General features: G+C 36.0%; 3 protein-coding genes across 3 annotated transcripts; 1 reads left to right on the forward strand and 2 right to left on the reverse strand.

Annotated features, from left to right (window-relative positions):
• Positions 1–239: 239 nt before the first annotated feature.
• On the reverse strand, positions 240–2,790 carry LOC113770707 (ubiquitin domain-containing protein 2). Its single transcript, XM_027315261.1, has 5 exons — positions 2,707–2,790; positions 2,292–2,337; positions 993–1,115; positions 714–833; positions 240–514 (listed from the first exon to the last, which is right to left on the reverse strand). The coding sequence occupies exons 2-5, from the start codon at positions 2,326–2,328 to the stop codon at positions 450–452; spliced, it is 345 nt and encodes a 114-aa protein (XP_027171062.1). The 5' UTR covers positions 2,329–2,337; positions 2,707–2,790; the 3' UTR covers positions 240–449.
• Positions 2,791–5,446: 2,656 nt separating this feature from the next.
• Positions 5,447–9,580, reverse strand: LOC113770684. Its single transcript, XM_027315224.1, has 7 exons — positions 9,119–9,580; positions 8,831–8,899; positions 8,324–8,491; positions 8,048–8,218; positions 7,735–7,944; positions 6,688–6,776; positions 5,447–6,510 (listed from the first exon to the last, which is right to left on the reverse strand). Exons 1-7 carry the CDS (start codon positions 9,219–9,221, stop codon positions 5,836–5,838), a joined length of 1,485 nt encoding a protein of 494 aa, XP_027171025.1. The 5' UTR covers positions 9,222–9,580; the 3' UTR covers positions 5,447–5,835.
• Positions 9,581–11,292: 1,712 nt separating this feature from the next.
• On the forward strand, positions 11,293–15,077 carry LOC113772087 (protein transport protein Sec61 subunit alpha). The gene is made up of 7 exons (XM_027316629.1): positions 11,293–11,378; positions 12,333–12,705; positions 12,915–13,142; positions 13,229–13,583; positions 13,674–13,798; positions 13,948–14,083; positions 14,479–15,077. Exons 2-7 carry the CDS (start codon positions 12,362–12,364, stop codon positions 14,716–14,718), a joined length of 1,428 nt encoding a protein of 475 aa, XP_027172430.1. The 5' UTR covers positions 11,293–11,378; positions 12,333–12,361; the 3' UTR covers positions 14,719–15,077.
• The last annotated feature ends 5,805 nt before the right edge of the window (positions 15,078–20,882 follow it).

The raw sequence follows: 20,882 nt of genomic DNA on the forward strand, positions 1-20,882 counted from the left end.
CATTCTGAACAAGAAATGTTACGAAATGCTCATACACGCATGTTCACCAGCTCAAGCATTTTTAAGCGCACTTCTCCTGGCTTTTACTTCGCTGTTGATATGTTATGGGGAAGGCAAAGGTGTTTAACAGTTGTACTTGCGTAGAACGGTGAGTTGAAAATTGGCATTCATGTTAACATACCCAAGCTATTAAGACTCGCCCATCGCAAACCACAACCCCCAAAAATAAATAAAGTGTTAAAGATGAATCATACTGCACTTTAAAGCAGGGAAGCATGATGCTTTGCTTTTCTTCGTGTTTGAATCTATAACAAACGAGGAAGAAGCGAGGTGAAAAAGGAGGATGGTGTGAGTAAACAAACTTGTGTAATATCATGAGGGAGATTTACACGATCTACATTGAAATCAATGAATGTGGAAGTTTGACATCAGGAAATCCTTCATTTTTTTTAACCTTCTTGTATTAAGTTGGTTGGTTCGCTCAGAACATACTTCGGTAGTTCATATTTTGCACCTGTAAAACAGATTAGCAAGAAAAATGAGCTAGTGAATATAGAAATCAGAAAAGAGAAAAGAGAAAAGAGGAGGAGGAGGGCAGCAAGACAAATGGAGACGAGCTCAGAAAATTTGAAGAGCACCAGTCTTATTTCTACCAATAAAAGCAAAAGGGACGTAGCAGAATTTGTTTGGTCGAAAAAATAGCAGAATAGGACCTCTCTCGTCATAGCACACCGTCATATCAGGATTTTGGATGATGACTCCAGCACTGTCGATGATTGCCTGAGCTAGGTTTATGTCTGCCTCAGCAGCAGCTCGAAGTGCATCCCAAATTTCTAGAATGAGTACACAAGTAGTTTACGTACAGTAAATTCCCACAGAATTGGATAGGATAAGAGGATCATGAGTAGAGTAGCTAATATTGCCTCTGCTAAATCAACAGAATCTTCAAAATTAAGTTGAAATACAAGTGATTTTTCAATTAGGTCTAGTACCTTTTCTTCCACCATAGTGAGGAGCAGTGTCCCAAAACTCTTCTCTCAACTGCACTAGCTGACTGTTCGTTATTGGTTGTGGATGTTTCCAAGGTTTTGGCTTTCGAATCTTTTTCGCGGATCCTGTAAAGACCAAAGAGTAAACAAACGTGTTCAGCTTCACAACTACCATACCTGGCTTCAGATAGACTAGATTGGCAAACATATGGTAAAAAATCAGAATCCCAACTTTCACATGCTAATAGACTTGTAGAGATGTATGCCTGTGCACAGACATCTGTAGATCAGCATTACACAAGAATCAACAAGAGTGAAAAGACAAATTGCGCGACAGCGCCCAGTGATTCGCACAAAAACCAAGTCTTGAAGATCTGTGTCTACTTGGTTCCTTTGCTCACAGGACGCTAATTCAGTTTTTTCTAGCTTTCTGTTTATTAGATTACAGCATATGCAACTTCGCCAGGAAGGTCTAAAATCTAAAAGGGGGTAAGCCAAAGTACGCATAATTTACATTTACATCATTCATTGGGGTTTTGGGACTAGAATGGTCTGTCTTAATCCTAATTCTCCTCCATTTCGGTTGCATTTGAAATGTTGAATACTCCTTAAACTCCTTCAAAGAAGATGCATACCACTTGGAAGGAAAGGAGGCTTTAGTACTGAGGATCAATTAGTACAGCATCTATGGGAACTCTAAGCAACAGTAGAACAACATAGTACCAATTGCCAAAGCAACCTAGAGGAAGTTGATCTTTGGATGAATAGAGACTCTTTTCAGCCAATAGTAGCACCACCACCACCACCCCACCCCCCCCCCCCCCCCCCAACCCAAACACACACACAAAAACCCATTCCCAATCAGATACGAAGCCTTCAAAATTAGATCAGAATTCGCCTTACCCTGTTAAAGTCTGGACAAGCTTATTTTATACAATTTGAAAGAAAGAAGCTTCTTTTCCAAATAATCAAGCAAACCTACGAAGACAAATGGAGCATGAAAGTCCATAAGCAGATATTGTTCTTTCTTTTCTTGAATTTTGGTTGATACAGACTGTCAATCATAAATTCATCCAAACATTTCTCTCAGTTCAAATCCCTTGCACCTAGAAAAAATACACATGCATGCATGCAAACAGATTTATACATGTCCTATGTCACAAGTTAAAACAGATGCCCTGAGTTCTTCTCAACCAGGCACATTTCAAAGTAGACAGACAAGAATTTTCCATCATAAAAAACAATATGAAACAGTATGCCTGTACCATGACCTTAAAAAGATGAAAACTTGCAAAGACTCACCATCTCCTTTGGCCTGTGATGATCCAGCACACCCCATCCTTGTTCACTATACAGTCAGAAACAGTCCCCAGATCCCAGAAAAAATCACCAACAAGTCATAGTCAGTTTAGATGTGTATCAGAAAAAATTTGTGGTGAATGCATGCCATGGGGGAGTTGTTCACTACTTCTTTTTTATTTTTGATACTAAATTGAGTCATATGCGTATCAAAGAGTCCAAAGTCAAATTGAACTTTGGTCACTTTTTTGCAGTTTTCTGCTTAACTTTGTGACTCTTCCTGTCATGAATAATACTACAAAAATAATACAAGTACACTGACTAGTTAACGCCTTCCATTTTGCAGCCCCCCTCATGAAAGAAATGATCATCAAATTTGGTAAAGGAGGAAAAAAAAGAGAAATAAAGTGTAGTTTACCCATTGCTTAATGTCCAAAGTGGTTGGCTGTCATGTTTCATTCCCCGTGAGGAGAGAGAGAGAGAGAGACAGCAAAAAAAAAAAAAAAAAAAAAAAAGTTTGTGGGATGATCAGATGAGCTCTGTTGTGGGATGTCTCCATTATATTTAGGGATAATTACAGAAACCTCCCCTGAGGTTTCTGACATTTACACTGACCTCCCCTGTGGTTTGAACAATTACACTAACCTCCCCTGAAGTTACTAATCCTTTGCAAATTCAGTCCAAACTATTAAAATATTATTTTACGGAGTGAAATTAGAAGTTTTTACCAAATTTATCCTTTGTACTACATGTCCAATGAATGACAAAGTACTACAAATCAATTAACAATTAATAAACTTTAAGGAGTATAGTTTATAGGCAAATACGCATTACTTATTTAAAGTACCGGCTCTTTACGGGTATTTTACTTTCAAACATTTAATTTATGATAAATATATCAATATTTGTAAGTAAAATTCAAAAAGTGTTACAGTAATATTCTTGCAAAAAGGAAATCGGTAGGTTATTTATTTAATATAAATTAAATATTTTTTTAAAAAAAAAGAAATGGCCCATAAAGTATTAATATTTTATGATTTTCATTCATTACATGAGTAAAGTATTCATTTTTTATGTGTGTTTTATTATGAATCATTTAATTTATGTTAAATATATAAATATTTGTAACTAAAATTGAAAAATTGTTATATTAATATTTTTACGGAAGAGAGATTGGTAGGTTTTGTATTTAATAAAAATTAAATATTTGAAAGTAAATACAAATATGTATTTGAGCGTAAATATTTGTATTAAATTAAATGTTTGAAAATAAAATTCCCATAAAGAACTGGTACTTTAAATAGTTACCGGTTCTTTATGGGCAAACACGCATTACTCATTTAAATTACCGGTTTTTTACGGGTATTTTACTTCAAATATTTAATTTATGATAAATATATCAATTTTTGTAAGTAAAATTCAAAAAAGTGTTACAGTAATATTCTTGCAAAAAGGAAATCGGTAGGTTATTTATTTAATATAAATTAAATATTTTTTTAAAAAAAGAAATGACCCATAAAGTATTAATTCTTTATGGCTATCATCCATTACATGAGTAACGTATTGGCTCTTTATGGGCATTTTATTCTGAATCATTTAATTTATGTTAAATACATAAATGTTTGTAATTAAAATTGAAAAAATATTATATTAATATTTTTACGGGAACAAAGATTGATAGTTTTTGTATTTAACAAAAATTAAATATTTGAAAGTAAATACAAATATGTATTTGAGCGTAAATATTTGTATTAAATTAAATATTTGAAAGTAAAATGCCCATAAAGAGCCGATACTTTAAATAGGTAATGCGTATTTGCTTATAAACTATACTCCTTAAAATTTATTAATTGTTAATTGATTTGTAGTACTTTGTCATTCATTGGACATGTAATACAAAGGACAAATTTGATAAAAACTTCTAATTTCATTCCCTAAAACAATATTTTAATCGTTTGGACTGGATTTGCAGAGGATTAGTAACCTCAGGGGAGGTTAGTGTAATTTTTCAAACTACAGGGGAGGTCAGTGCAAATGTCAGAAACCTCAAGGGAGGTTTCTGCAATTATCCCTTATATTTATTTGTCCCACCACGAACTGCGCTTTGCCTCACCGACTGGGAGTTCTCAGTTGCTACATAAAAATCTGGAGGGGATAAGAACAACACATTATTATTATTATTGTTAGTTTTTAATTCAATTATTTTTGGATTCCAGATTAAAATTCACTTTTATCTTCTTCTCTCTTTTCTACCCTCTAATGCACCAATCAAGAAGAAAAGGACATGGCAAAAACCAACAAGCAAAAGCTGCTTTTCTTTTCTACACATTATTATATTATTACTACTGGTATTTATTAGTAAAATATTCGTCTTTTAATAGTCAAAGTCTCCTACTTTTGGACTTCACGGACATGTCACATGAGAATATTAATCCCTTGATTTCCTTTTGAAAAAGTCGTGTAGCTAATTGTGGGAACAACTTTGAAATTTTGAATGGCCAATGTGAGAGCCAGTCACCACTCCGCCTGCCTTGGAGTTAGAGGGTCTTCCTCCTCCACTCATTCTATATTATTTTATACTCCCCCTCCGCACCAATATTATAATTATTTTTGGAAAATCCAACTTTTTTATGGATATATATGTGTGTTTGGTTAGGAGATTATTTTAAATACATTTTTTTTAAAAAAATATTGTAATATTTTTTGTAATATAATTAATATACACGAGATAAAAAGATGATTGAAAAAAATAAAAATATAATTAAAAAATGTGTTCATGATACAATCGAATAATTTCTGACAAATAGAAAGCTATCCAAAGTAATCATTAATATTATGTTTGGATGAAGTGAAATTGGTGAATTTATAAATGTATCCTTTGAATGTAAAATTTTCTTTATTAAATGTGTATTGAAATTTTAAAAATTTACTTTTTTAAATAGTAAGATTGAAAAGTACACGTGTTAAATATAAAATGATAACTCTCATTTTGAAATATTAGTAAGGTGAAAACAAGACATGAACAATAAGATAGGATGGAGGGAGTATTAACTTTTCCATTCTTTTCTTACCCAAAAAAAAATTCTTTTCACTCTTTATTTTCTTTAGGGTGCTAAGCCTACCTTGTACCCTCAATTCAACAGTCGTTAGTAGCAAAATACTACTAAATCGATCATCCCCCTCTTAGACAGTAGACACTTCATTTTTCAACAACACTTTTGACCCCCTTTCCGACGAATTACAAAACCAAGTCCTTACATGCAATTTTCTTTCTATAGGTTGGTGCGGTGAACGTTCTGCCACCATTCATCCTTGTCTTTTGTTGGCTCCCAAGAAAGAATCATGCTACGTAAGGGACAAAAGCCAAACAGGCTCAAGAAACGCTCAAAAAAACTTGTTTTCTTGTTTCTCTAAGAAGTTGAAGCCTTGAAGGGCAGGCGGAACTATAGACATTCTAACACCAATACATAATTGCTTGACCAATTAGAGACGGTAGTAGTAGTTCTAATTTCTAAACTACAAGGACTGAGACACTTTAGCAAGCAACCTACCCAAAACGAAATGTATCCCCATAATTGCTCCTCATGTTGTAAGGACCGTACTTGGGATCACCATAGTTGACTGCCTTGCTTTCAACAGGTTTTGAATGTTCCACCCCGCTTGATCCAAAAACCTCTCCACTTTTATCCCTTTGTCGATGTTTTGTTCTTTCCTTCTGACCTTTAGACCTCACTTGAACTTGAGGAGGAACCTCGCCTGATGCATAATATTCAGCATATTCTTGTCGTCTAGAGGATCTGTGCTTGGTTGGCAATGACGGATCTTTCATGCTGCTCGATCGGATTTTAGGAGGCTTCACTTCTGAATATCTATCACTAACATTTGGTGTGTAAGCCTGCCTGGTTTCTGACATAGGGGCAAGAGTTCTCTGCTTTTGAACTAACTGGGGCTGGGGCTGGGGCTCAGCTTCATCTTCAGGCATGATCAAAGAATCCTTCAATGGAGTGAGGCCTTTTCTAGCACTGCGGCGGCTAAACCTGAAGGGCATGAGGTACGTTAAGATGCCACTAAATGCCTCGAATGCAATCTTTGGTAGATCTCCAATGAGCTGTCCAAAAGATGGCCAAGCAGCTTCCTGGTTCTCTTTCACAAGTTCCACCACAGGGGCAGATTTTTCTTTCTTTTGTCGGTCTGCATGAGTTTCAAACCCCGTATTTGCTTGCTGCAATGCAGATGTTGTTTCAGGTTAGGCTATTCATTTAGAGTGAAACTAATGCATGACCATATCCAGCTTTTTGGTAGCAAATGAAATCAACCTCTAATCCGGTGGAAATCTACTTGCAGGAATGCAAATCAGAATGATAAAGCTGAAACTGACAAATCAACAAAAAAACTATACCATTCTGGAGGAGGAGGATGAACCAAACCCCTGTTGGAGCATGCATGAAATGTATCCAATCAAGACTGCACCAATAACCATCAAAATATCTGCACAAGAACGAAATACATCAGAAAAGGGCTTGCTCATTCAAGAATGATTAGTACTATATCATTTTAGAACTTTTGAGGACTTTAGTGGCCGGTTTCTTATATTCCCACATGGAGGCAACATTTCAATAGCCTAAAGTACGACAAAGTAACTTGCTTTCTCTTCTTCATTCTTCTTTCTCCCCTGCCCCAGCCAACACACATCATTCTGATGTAGCCTGTTAAGGTCAACTAACAGGTCAACTCAGTGATTAAATATGAAATTACAGTAAGACTGATTTCCCTTCATCAAACCACATAAGAACCCTGACCTTGTCAGCTGGACACTCACTACAGTACCAAAAAGGCTCAAGAAAGGCAAGTAATTGATAGAGTAATTTGAGTGATTTATCGGTAGTCATACAATTTTTGTGTGTCATATTTGTTGGACTTATTAAGACAAGATCAATAGATATCTCTAAGTCCATTGGAGTAGTAAAAGTCAGATAAAGCCAATTCAATGATGAACATGACTGAGAAATTTTGATGAGAAGTTTACTCAATTATCTACTGATAACAGCAATTGCATCTGCCAAAACTAATAACTTCCTAGAGGCTAATGCACTATCAAAATATATACTCAAACTGTGCATGATTTGTGTATTAATCCTCCACATAAATATTGTGTAGCTATCAGAAATAAGAAATCAATTTCAATTTCTAAAATAGACCTCCAACTAAAGTCATTGCTATCCTAGAGGAGCCCCCCAGTGAAACTAACAATGAAGATTGGCCTATTATCCATCTGAATAATTAAAAAAAAAAAAAAAAGTAAACCATAATGGTGTTAACATGACTCCATTAAAATATCCATCTATGACCATCCCATAAAATTCACATCAAGTTATTGATAAATGAGACAAGAAAAGCGCCAAAAATAAAAATCAATTACAAGCAAGCAGACATAGAGAAATCCAACCTGTAGCTGAAACAGAGCTGTACTGATAATCACAATCTTCTCGGTCAAGAGATATTTGTCGCAGGGCAGCATTTCCTCTGTCAACAACCAGTAATGAACAGGTTGAGTGAACATATATCACATCAAAATCAGATGAGAACTTCGCATCTTCACTTGGCCCATCCCTGAATCCTGCAACATTTGATTTTCCTCCAGCAATTGTCGTTACACCTGAAATGAATTTAAAATTCTAGAGTTGCTGATTGAGGTTCTCAAGGCTAAATAACCATTTCAATAAGCAATAGATCAATCTCATGCTGTTAATTGTACACACCAGATTCTCCTATCTTTCTAATGGCAAGGTTTGCTGTATCAGCAACATATACATTTCCTTTATCATCCATGGTGATTCCTCTTGGATGATTAAACCGAGCATCACTTGGTTTTCCATCCACATGCCCTGTGTAACCTTGAAATGACCCTGCAACCAACCTTGCCCTGCTATCTGCATTATTCACCCATTCACAGACAGCAAATCAGACACTCAGGGATCACAAAAACCAGCAATCTCACCATTTGGAGAGAGAGAAAGAGGCAGAAAGAAGCTTACATTGGGATAATGGGGGAGTTATCCGAACAATGTTGCTCTTATCTGCATCCACAGCAAACAGTTCGCCTTCTTGTGACACGCGGATTTTGTAAGGCATGACCCCAAGCTCGTTCCCCTGTACAACAGTTTCTACTAAGTAGCCATCTTCAAACTGAAGCACATTCCCATCTGTAACCATAAATGAATGGTTATACAAGCCTAATGTAGACACATATACCAAACTACCCCCCCTATAAGAAAACTGAAATTAATTATAAGCAAAGCAGTTTGCACTTTTAGTTAATCAGAAAACCGCAAAATACATTACCTCTCACATCGAAAACAAAAGAAGCAACGTGTACAGCTACGCATACACAAACATGTTACAACATCCTTGTTCATTCTTTCTTTCCTTTTCCCCTCTCATGTTTTGTTCAACTCAAAGATGGTGCATGAATAAGAACTTTAACCTCAAACACCAAAAAGAGAAGTAAAATTAGGACTGAAATTATAACTAGGAGAAATTACCAGATTGGGGCAATTTAGAGGAAGACCTGGTCCATTTGAGCAGGGATGAAACATGTTTTATCAGGGGCCCTGAGCCAAAAATGAAACAATAAAGCTGAATTATCAATACCAGTACACAACACATACATGTTTTTTAAACAGAAGATCAACATTAGCGTTTTGGTTCATAATAAGTGAAACGTGACAGAGGCAAAAATAATACCAATACTAATAGTAACAGTAAAAGAAAACAATAATGTTAGGGAAAGGGGGCAAATGGGGGACTTGAGGAAGTAAGAAAAGTAGTACCAGCAGGGATAGCAGCATCAGCTTGAAATTGAACATAAGCCACCAACAGAGTTAAGAAAATCAGAAAGAAAAATGAACCCTTCATCCTTTCCTCAGATAGCATAAAATAAAACTTCCGTTTCTTTTGAGGCTGTATCTGTGTTTTCCCTCTTTTTTTTTTTTTTTTTTTTGTTTTTCAAATAGATCAGAAGAAGAAGCAGAGGATGGTGTTATCTCTGGGAGAAACTTCCATGGAAGTAAATCAAGAAAGAAATGGGGGTCTGTCTAGTCCCAGCAAAACAGACAGATTGGAAGAAAACATGTCCGTTGTTTTGCTGCAAACCTCAGCAGCTGGATGGATTCTTCAGACCCTCCTTCCTCCTCCTCCTGCTGTTCAGTTCAGTACTTTCTTTAAGCAGGCAGCCTTTTGACGCTCTACTTTCACACTTCCATTTTTCACAAGCTTTTTCCAATTACCACAACTTTGTGGATTTATTTTCTAAAATGTTCATAAATACTAGTGTACTAGAATTTTACACTAGTATTTTCTTTTTCCCGGAGGCCGGGGGGGCCACATTCACGTAGTTGTAAAAGAATTTTTACTGGGCGGAGAATGGAGATTAGTACTTTAGTGGAAACTGGGAAAAGTGCGATTTTTCTAGAAATGATTTTAGTGCTCTGATTGGGCAGTTCAACGTCAGGGGCAGGAGAGAAGGTAACAGTAGGAACGTGCACTGTTTTTTGTTGTGTGGGGTCGGTCTTGCCACTCCCAAATTATTTTGTTCTTTTAAGCCAGTGCCAAATGCCAAGGCCGTACTTGTTTGGAATTGGGCCAGGCTCCTCTGGAATACAATTTTAAATGATTGGCAACGGGCATTCACGAGTTCGAAAATCTCATCTACAATAGAAGAGTTGTTTTCCCTCCTCGAACTGCATTTGTAAATAGATTCCTTTAAATACCTAATATGAAATTGGATTAATGGGATTGATTGTGCAAAACCACTTTTAATAAGTTCATAGTTTTGCACATTGTTATCTCAACATTTATATACCTTCTTTTGTGTTAGTATAGACGTTAACATTTATGGTGAAATTGAAAAATTGAAAGTGACAATTGGGTAGATCTCAAATCTTCCCAAATAAGACCAAGCTTCATAAACCACTCAGTTTTGGTTTAAGTGGTCACCAAAAAAGAACTAAATCCCTCTTTGAACTGTAGGTCAGGGATTCCAACCCTACTTACAGTGGAAGAAAAATTCAAACGTGATGTAGATTAGGTTTGTATACTTTAAACTTCCTCTCTCCTAGAATAGAATAGATTAGACTTTAGTCTACCCAATTTCGTAGAATATGATAAATTATGTTACAAGAATGTTATCGTTGCAATGCAAAAAAACTAAACTTCGTGTCCCCAACATTTTCTTCGGCAGAAGCCCAATACTTATCTAACTATATGTAAAATTTAGACTGGGATCTTGCACAAGGCCTTGCAAATAGGAAATAGGAAACATTTATTTATTGGGCTTGGGCCAGATTAACTATCCAATATGGTAAAATCATCTGACAATTAACTTGACTACCGAATAGGAGTGCAGACGAGTCGAGCTTTGGCTAATCGAGCCAAGCTCGAGTTAATTTTGTGAAACTCGAACTCGAGCTCGAGCTTAAAAAATAAAAAAATAATAATTATTAAATTATTTTTAAAAAATAAAAAATAATTTTTTATTTTTAAAAATAAATAAAATAATAATTTTTTAATAAATAATAAAATATTAGAGATATATATGTAATTTTATTATTAAAATAAAAAATAAAAAATATATATATATAATTGAGCTCACGAGCCAACGAGTTTAATATTTTTTAATTCGAGATCGACTTAATTAGCTCGAACTCAACTTGAGCTTGATATTGACCAGCTCGTATTCGAGCCACTCGCGATCGGCTCGCGAGGGACTCGATTCGTGAAACACCCCCACTACCGAAGTACCAGTGTAACAGGAATTTGTCAATTTTGGGACCAATTCTAATTGTTGGCTGTTTGGGAATGAGAATTACAACAAAAATCTGGCGCATAATTTCACTCTAATCCATGTGATACGTGTCATAAAATGATTGGACAAGCTCCGTGGAGGCCCTGCCACGTCGGCACCCATTTTATATCGCCAAAGTAGACCTCTAACGCAAGAGAAACGGAGACTGCTTCAGATGAAATATTCATCGTCTCAGCAGCTTCAGTAACAAACGGATCTCAAAATCTTCTTCTCAATTTCTTCCCAAGGTTGGTCTTCAATCTCAATCTCTTTTCGCTAATTATTGGTTTTATGTGATCGTTTTTCTGTTTTCCGATCTTGTTCAGTGGTTTAGCTAATTATTTTACTAAACCGTGCAATTGTTTTGGAATTGTTCGATTCGGATCCGTATATTGAACAACTGAATTTAGGGAATTTTTATGTTTACGTACGAAATGATTTTGCGTTAAATTTTTTTTTCTCTGGAAAATTTGATACTTGATAGATCTGATGAATCTGATTAATCGATACCGATACAGTAAGTGCTGTTTTTAGGCCGCATAGCGGGCTTGTATCGTAAAATTTGGTTCTGATTTCGGTCTTGTTTATGTCGTTTCTTATGTGTAAAATTTATGTAAAAAATCAGCCTTTTGTTCTTGCTAATACAGGTTATGCCTGGGTCAATTTATTACAAACCTTTAAGATGTAGGGCGAACTTAGAACATTTTCGTTCCTTTTTTTTTCTTTTCTTCTTTTGGATGTTAAATTGTTAATTTCCTATGTGTTGGGGGGCTTTCACATTAGTAGCCCGTACGTTTCATTTGGAGTTTTCACTTGGCATGCTTTAAGTTACAAGCTGCAATTTTTTCTTTTTGGCCTGGGGCATCTTGGAAGCTAGTGATTTTTTGAGTGTTTTTATCGTGTTATTAAGCAATTTCAGTTGATTTTGAGTCTGAGATGGGATGTTGCCTTTGTTGGTAGTAAGCCGGAGAGAAGTTTTGCTGCTGTTTTCAATTGACTACATTTAGCATATTAAAATTTCTAGTTTTTTTTTCCTTCTAATGATTTTGATTCAACATATGCCTACTTTGGAGTGTTGACTTTTCCTGATTTTGTTGATTCCAAAAACTGTCTGTTGGTTTCTGCGTTGAACTACTCGGTTGTTACGATTGAGTTCTTGTTCCTATGGAATGTGCTTTTGATTGAAAATTTCTTTTTTGTAGGCTGAGTTGGTGCATTTCATCGTGATAAGATGGGGGGAGGATTCAGGGTGCTTCATCTTGTTAGACCTTTTCTCTCCTTTCTACCCGAAGTTCAGAGTGCTGATAGGAAAATCCCATTCAGAGAGAAGGTTATCTATACGGTGATCTCCCTTTTCATATTTTTGGTATGCAGCCAGCTTCCGCTGTATGGCATACATTCGACAACTGGGGCAGATCCATTCTACTGGATGCGTGTTATTCTTGCCTCCAACCGTGGGACTGTGATGGAGCTTGGGATCACTCCTATCGTCACCTCTGGACTGGTTATGCAACTGTTGGCTGGTTCAAAGATCATCGAAGTAGATAACAATGTACGCGAGGATCGAGCACTTTTGTAAGTCTTGTTGGATTCAGTTTTTGATGTTATAATTGAATTTCTCAAAATACATAGACAGAATATGTTGTACACAAACACTTGTTTCCTTTGCTGGATGTTTATAGGCTATTAGGAAATATGGAGGATTTGTTTATGTCCTTGATTTCATAAATTTGCTCAGTTTATTTGATGATTTTTCTGACAAGTTTTCCTTTTTGGACTTCCAGAAATGGTGCACAGAAGTTATTGGGGATCCTTATTGCTGTTGGTGAAGCGGTTGCCTATGTTCTCTCAGGGATGTATGGAAGCGTTAGCCAACTTGGAGTTGGAAATGCAATTCTTATAATTCTCCAACTCTGCTTTGCTGGTATTATTGTGATTTGTCTAGATGAACTTCTCCAAAAAGGATATGGTCTAGGCTCTGGGATTTCACTTTTCATTGCCACCAACATTTGGTAAGTTTCTCTAAACTGTAGTTTGCATTTAGCTATCATGTGCTCCTAAGATGGATGATTGAACTGACCTTTGGTTGCTTTGACAGTGAAAACATCATTTGGAAAGCTTTTAGCCCAACCACAATTAACAGTGGTCGTGGAGCTGAATTCGAAGGCGCTGTAATTGCTCTATTCCATTTGCTAATAACTCGAACAGACAAGGTTCGTGCACTTCGTGAAGCATTCTATCGGCAGAATCTTCCGAATGTGACCAACTTGCTTGCCACAATCTTGATCTTTCTTATTGTGATCTACTTCCAAGGCTTCCGTGTGGTTTTGCCGGTGAGGTCTAAGAATGCCCGTGGACAGCAGGGTTCATATCCAATCAAGCTGTTCTATACTTCCAATATGCCCATTATTCTACAATCTGCTCTGGTGTCCAATCTCTACTTCATTTCTCAGGTATGGGCCTTTTTTGCAACTAGGCTCTAGTTGACTAAGATTTGTTATTTTTTTAACACATAATGAGCCTCTTGCTGTTTGTTGTTCCAGTTACTGTACAGGAAGTACAGTGGAAATTTCCTAGTGAACCTTTTGGGGAAGTGGAAGGAATCAGAATATTCTGGCCAAACAGTCCCTGTTGGAGGCCTTGCTTATTATATTACTGCTCCATCAAGGTGAATTACTGTGGCTCATGATCATTGGATCTCCCTGCCTAGTCTCGTGTTACTATCATCTACATTCTATCCATCAACACGCGTTGATGGTTTTTGCATTTTTCTTCCTACTTTTACATGCTTAACTGAATCTGTTGTCATTTTTGCAGCTTGGCAGATATGGCAGCCAATCCATTTCATGCACTTTTTTACATTGTTTTTATGCTGTCAGCATGTGCATTGTTCTCAAAAACCTGGATTGAAGTGTCAGGATCCTCTGCTAGAGATGTGGCCAAGCAGCTTAAGGTATGATTCACAAGGAAATTCATTTTATCTGCATAACCAATGTTATTTGTTTACTGCTATTATTGCCAGAAACTATTTGGAAAGAAGTGCTTCGGCCGACAATTGGTATGATGAATAAGTGCTCATAAGAATTGATACTTTTTCCTTTTGTTTGTCCCAAGTAATCTGTAATATGTGGATTGCACAGCCATTCTGGAGTCTTTCATGTTGCCTGTTGTGCAGTTCATAAACCATTTTTAAGCTGGTGGTAACAGACTTGGAAAATAAAGAAAGCGAAAGGAAGAAAAGAAGGACGATCTTAAAGATGTTTCTTTTGGAAAGGAACTGCTTTCATAATGCAATGCCTGAATATGAAACAAATTTATATCTGATTTGTATTTGAAAATTTGTTTCAGGAACAACAAATGGTGATGCCTGGGCATCGTGAATCCAATCTACAGAAGGAGCTGAACCGTTACATACCCACAGCAGCAGCTTTTGGTGGCATCTGTATTGGTGCACTCACTGTTTTGGCAGATTTCATGGGGGCAATTGGTTCGGGAACAGGGATTTTGCTAGCTGTTACGATCATATACCAGTATTTTGAGACATTTGAGAAGGAAAAGGCTAGTGAGCTTGGTTTCTTTGGCTTCTAAGCCTTGATGGGATCTTGAATGGTCCGTGGTGTTGTGATTGCGTTGCTCTCAAGTCCTTTCTAATATGAGCTAAGAGACACGGTAGATCTTGTCAACACCTCAAGTTTCAGAAAAACGAGAATCTAGTTAGCTTTTCAAGGAAAGATAGTTGCAAGTGGGAGGAGCCTGAGAATTTTTGTTGCACGTCTTAGTGGTAGTGTTAAAAAGACTAGATTTTATTTTTAATCACTTTCAGAAAACTAATTTTGGAATTTTCTCGTTATTATTGTTGCAATTGCCGTGCAATGTCGTAAAGCAGTAACATTCCTTCTATTTTCGGCCCATACTGATGCTATTAACTAGCTACTGACTTGAAATTCTTTCTTGAAGAATTCTGCTGCTTCTGTTTTAGATCGTTTATTGGTTGGGACTGGAAGCTCACAGTTGAAACTTGAAAGAATGTGCTGAAGCCAGGCTTTGAGCGTAAGTAAGTTGTAAATTCCCAAATACGGACTAATGCAACTCGAAGTCAGCATCAGGATTTATCTTCGTTGTCTTTAGTTTAGCTTCATGCTCTTCATGCTGCCGTCTATCATTCTTCTTCGATTGAAGTTAACTTTTATCGTTCGTTTTTCTCATTGAATGTTTTTCTTTTATGGTTATGTTCAAAGGATTAGATGGACGTAGTTACCGGCTTGTAATCTTTTGTGGTCGTAGGATGGGGTAAACATTTTATATCTCGTCATTCTCGGTTATTGCACCAACAATACCCCATGGTTATTACGTGGCTCCAGTGCCGCTTCCATTTGTTTTCCAGACTATAGGCGTTCAATCTCATATGGCCTGTGGCAAACATTTCAATTGTAATCGTGAATATGAAATGTGATAGTATAACATTCATGCTTATATTTCAGTTCAAAGGCTCAATATGAACATAATATCCGAACTCAAAATCGTTGACATATACTTTTGCTGAAGAATATGTTAACGACTGACTGCTGTTCTAAAATATCCTTCAAGTCACCAATGGCTAATGTCGCTGGCCCAGCAAACCAAATTTGATATATGGGCTTGGGTCTCGGAGTGGAGTCGGTGTTTGTTTTGACCGTCGTTATATTTGTAGCGTCACATTTGCACCAAGGAAATGGCCATGTGCAAAAAGAAGTTTGCACCGACTCTTGGATAGGTGGAGTATATCTTTTTTTTTTTTTTGTCAACGCAGTGGATATCTGGATCCGTGGACTGATTACCGTACGATCCAACTAATCCTACTGCGTGGCCGGGAGAGGCTGCCCAACATCACCGACCAGGTAAACCTGGGGACTCGATCGCTGGACGTGGCTCTCCCCCAACTGGAACTACAACCACGGAACCGAACCCCGAAGGGCGGGTAGGTGGAGTATATCATATGCTCATTTATGGCATGATATTGTAGATGGGATCTCCTTTTTTTTCCTTTTTTTTTTTTAAAGAAATTTCTTAGTATGATTCAATTTCTGGCAGCCAATTAATTCTGGAAAATTTAGTACTGCCATTATAATTCAATTTTAGCACACGTTTTATTTTGTTTGCTGGGTCTCTATTGGTTCTCAAAAACCAGAAAGGATTTATTTGTGTCCTTAATAATTTCATATATTTGCTTACTTTATGTGATCTTGTGATTTTTTTTTTTTATGGAGTGTTATTGGCCACATTTTTTTCTTCTCTTGAAAAGTATCCTGCCGCATTTAATACTCATTTCACTATGAAGCAAAATTAGTTACGAAACTGTTCCTAATTGCTTCACACGTAGCTAAATGAAAATAAAAGAAAGGCAAAAAAAAAAAAAAGAAATCGTTGTGGACGCCTCAGCGTCCTATACTGGTAAAGTCGGTGCCCCAGTTTACATTTGCGGCCGGCCCCTCGTCGAGATCATCAACAGACGACAATGGAATCCCCAAAGCTGCAAAGCATTACACACAAGATCTTAAGTTCGCATTTATTTGCAATGGTTCACTGGACAAAGTGACGGTTCTTTTTGCTAGTATTATGGTACTCCTCTGTCCCACCACTTTAATTGTATCGATTTTCTTCTCACACAATTAAAAGAAATATAGTTAATTTTATTTAAAAAGTAAATCTAGCCTAGTATTTTTTTTTTTAAAAATACCTTATATATTAATACTAAAAGTATCACTAATCATTATGCTTTTATATTGATTACAATAGAAATATGATGATACGATGCACCGTTCAAAACATATATCCAAGCAATTATTGATGAAAAAGATTGATTGTATTAAATAAGGTAAGCTATATTTAGTATTCATAACGAAATATATTAAATAAGGGTATTTTAGAGAAGTTAAAAGTTAGATATATTCTTCAATTGGAAGTTATATTATAATTTGGGACGAATGAAAAGAAAAACGAGACATTCGAAATAGGACAGAAGGAGTAATTCGTAGTAATGTATCTTGACACTTACTAATAATTATGGAGACCTCGTTTATAACGTCTAATAATACTCAACCTTTCTCACGCGTTAATAACGCTACTAGTATTAAGAACTATTCTGACTACTCAACAGATTTTTGAATAATTTTGCAAAGACTTTTCTAGAGGCTAATAAAAGAAAGATAATTGCAAGTAGAAAATTTTTACTAAAAATTCAACCTCACAAGCAACACTAAACAGGATTTAGGTTAACATTATTGCTGATGGGCATGTAGAAAGATTGATTTTTTTTCACAAACAAATATGGAAGAATACGGGATCATAACTTCAATAGATTCTTTCTTGTAAGTAAACTCATGGGAAATGCCGAGAATGAGGTCATTATTGGCATTCCAGATTGAAGTTGTTCTTGTCAAAGTTTTTAAGAGCCTTCAAAGTCATTAGTCATGTTACCGAAGGGAAATGTCGTGATAATTTCTTTTCCTGAGATTGCAAGAAACGACCCCATTATCTTTTCTTGCGTGTTGTGGTCTGCAATTAACCAAGTGGTGCATGTTGCAGAGTGCAGACCGAAGAATAAGTGGTAGTATTCCTGCTGTCCTGCGTTTTAATTGCATGTTCCAACACATGAAGCAGCGTGATTATGACTAGTTACCAAAGAATTTGACATGGTAAGCCACGCTTGATACATACTTAATTTCAAGATATTATTAGTGTTCCTTCTATGCCATGCATACGAGATTATGACTCAAAAACTACGTATTACATTAAAAGTCTCTATGTGGATATATAATTACAATATCTTGAAGTCACCCCTTATTATAGAAGTGAATCAGCCACAAGTAATTGACATGAAGACAAAAAACAAAAAATGTGGGCACACTGTATCTTGCCAATTTTACGAGTAAAAAATGACAAGAAAATATCCATCAACCCCTCACCTTTTTCAACTTCTCTCTACCGCTCATTTTCTCTGAGTCTCTTCCTCTTCGGGAGGGAGACCACAATAGGTTTTATTTTTATTATTTTTCTAATAAAGTCTCTTCTAAATTTTTGTAGTGGAAGATCTCTGTTTCTCCTAGGGTTCCTAGTGAGAATTTCTGTTCTCTTAGGAGTTCCTAGTGAGATTTTGTGTTATTTTTCCTTGTTTTGCTGTTTAAATTTGAATTTTGCTTCAGATCTGAATTTTATTTCAGATTTGAGTCTATGTCGGTAGATCTCGTCATCTTTATTGGAGTTTAAAACTGTTAATTAATAGATTGGACAATTGCAACGTGCACAAAGTGGGCTATAGTGATTTATTCTATGAGGAGATGATTTTAGATGGATGGTACTTTTTAGATATGTTCTTCATTTTTCAGGTCTTTTGTATGTGCTAAATTACAGATCTACAATTTTAGTGCATATTTTATCTGTCATTAGGACAGCTATGCATATCAATTGTGCTGAACGATTTCCAACAATCAATTAATGAAATATATTTCGTTATAAAAAAAGTGACAGAGAAAATTAAAAGGTTTCCATCTATGATACTGACCTGAAGTACACTACTATGTTCGCAAGAATCATCTGTAGGGATGACAAAAGGCGAATCCAATACTAAAAGCATGGCATCCATTCCTGATTCCTCCAGCAGATATTATCTGTAAACTTCTATTTCGGCTGGCTTGGAATGATTCCACCATTTTTTTTATGCGATTCAATGTATTCCCGTGGCATAAGACAACAGAATGAGAGGAGGATACTTCTGCACATTGCATGAACCAGTAGCTAATTTGGAATCAAATTCAAATTGGTCCAGAAACAACAAAATTCCTAGAATTTCCAGAATAAAATACCTCGATCCTTCATAGCTGCAATTGTTAAGGATAACCTACCTTTTTGGGGGCACTTTTTTTTTTGGGGTACGAAAAAAATTTAGGTGGATTGGATAGGAAAAATTTTGGCTGCACCATTGTGCTAAAATAGTCTTGGTATACTTTTAGTGTACATTGTATATGGTATTTATGCCAAACCATTTCGTAATTAAAAAAATCTACTAGGTTTGGCATGAAATAACGATAAAATTCTTACCAAAAAGAAAAAAAAAACGTAATAACAAGAACATAGTGAAATGTAATCCACTCATTTCAAAAGAGTTTGGCCAATTCATTTTCTAAATGTACAAAATACCCTCTTTTTAATTTTCTTTTGCCATGAAAAGGCAGCCGCTGCTGTCTTCCTTCAGTACATAGATAATTTCAAGGCACCCCCCTTACAAAATCCCTACATCCAAAAACGAAAAAAAAAAAAGAAAAGAAAAACGAACTAATCCAAAATGAAATTTTTTCTTTTTTCTTTCTTTCCTTTTGGATAACGCTAGTGCGTTTGGATAGAATATTATTTGAAATAATTACTATAGTATTTTTTGTAATGTGATGTATGTAAGATAAAAAAATAATTAAAAATATATTAAAAATACAAACTATATATATATTATTTAGTAAATTTGAGCTATCCAAACACACCCGAATTTTTGGACTCTCCACCAACAGTCGTGCAAAAGCACCAAGATTGCCTCTATTTCAATAGCTTGATTTTTTTTTTTTTTTGTCGACACAGGGGTGTCCGGGTCAATTCTTACGGGGTCCGACTAATTCCCTGCGGCCAGGGAGAGGAAGGGAGAGGAAGCCCCACTCCACACTGAACACGTTAACAGCAGGACTCGAACCCTGGACAAGCCAGGAAGATTGTCATACCCTTAAGGAAGGGGAGCGGACCGCTCGAGTTATCCCGCGGGAACAAAGACCAGCCACGTAAAGTGGCAAGTTGTGAGAGGTAGGAGTTGAACCCTGACCTCCACATCCCAAAGAAGGGGATGACCACCGGACTAAATGGCCAGTGGCTTTCAATAGCTTGATGCTGAGATGGCAGAAGGTTCCACATGTCCACCTTCTATTCATAAATGCAATAAAAAATCAAAGATGGGGCGTTGCCTAAGAGTTATTGATGCGAGTGATAACACAATAGGACAGCGCCAGAAAACGCCGGTCTTCGTCCTCGCGAAAGTGACACTGTCCACCCTTCTTTGTGCAATGCGTCGTCCATCTGTATAAACCCGCGTTCTCCAGCCGGTTTTTCAAATTGACAAAAATATCCTCGCAGTGTTAAAGCTTGGAGTTTCTATGCTTAGTAAAGAAAATAGACAATTTAGGAGTTTTCTTTCTCTTTTTTTTTTTTTTTAAAAAGTACCGTATCAATTTGATGTATATGAGTTAAAAAAATAATTAAAAAATATGTTTACAATAAACATAAAATTTTTTCTGTAAAAAATCATAATTCAAACAAGATTAACTTATGACTGTCAGTATATTTTTATTCTTTTGTAAATAGAGAACTTGGCCGGTTAATAAGTTTTCTTCTTTTTTTATTTTTAAATTTCTCTTTTGCTCTATATTATTATTATTATTATTATACATTTTTACGAAGCACAAATCATTCTAATAATATTCAAAAGGTAATTGCTGACTTTTATGCTTATTAAAAACGATTTACCATCATCATAACATCCATAAGTTTCTTTTTAAAGTAATCTGGCTATATAACCTTTTCCTTTTTGTGTTAAAAGAGGGTAGCTTACTTGTGGTACTTCAACTCCTTTAGAGTTTATTCTATTCTCTTTTGATGAGGATGGGGAAGCAGAAAAGAAAGAAAGAAAGAAGGCCACGATTGAGAGGAAAAAAATGAAAGAAGGCCACGATTGAGAGAAA

This window comes from Coffea eugenioides, chromosome 5 (assembly GCF_003713205.1).
Source record: "Coffea eugenioides isolate CCC68of chromosome 5, Ceug_1.0, whole genome shotgun sequence".
Classification (NCBI taxonomy): domain Eukaryota; kingdom Viridiplantae; phylum Streptophyta; class Magnoliopsida; order Gentianales; family Rubiaceae; genus Coffea; species Coffea eugenioides.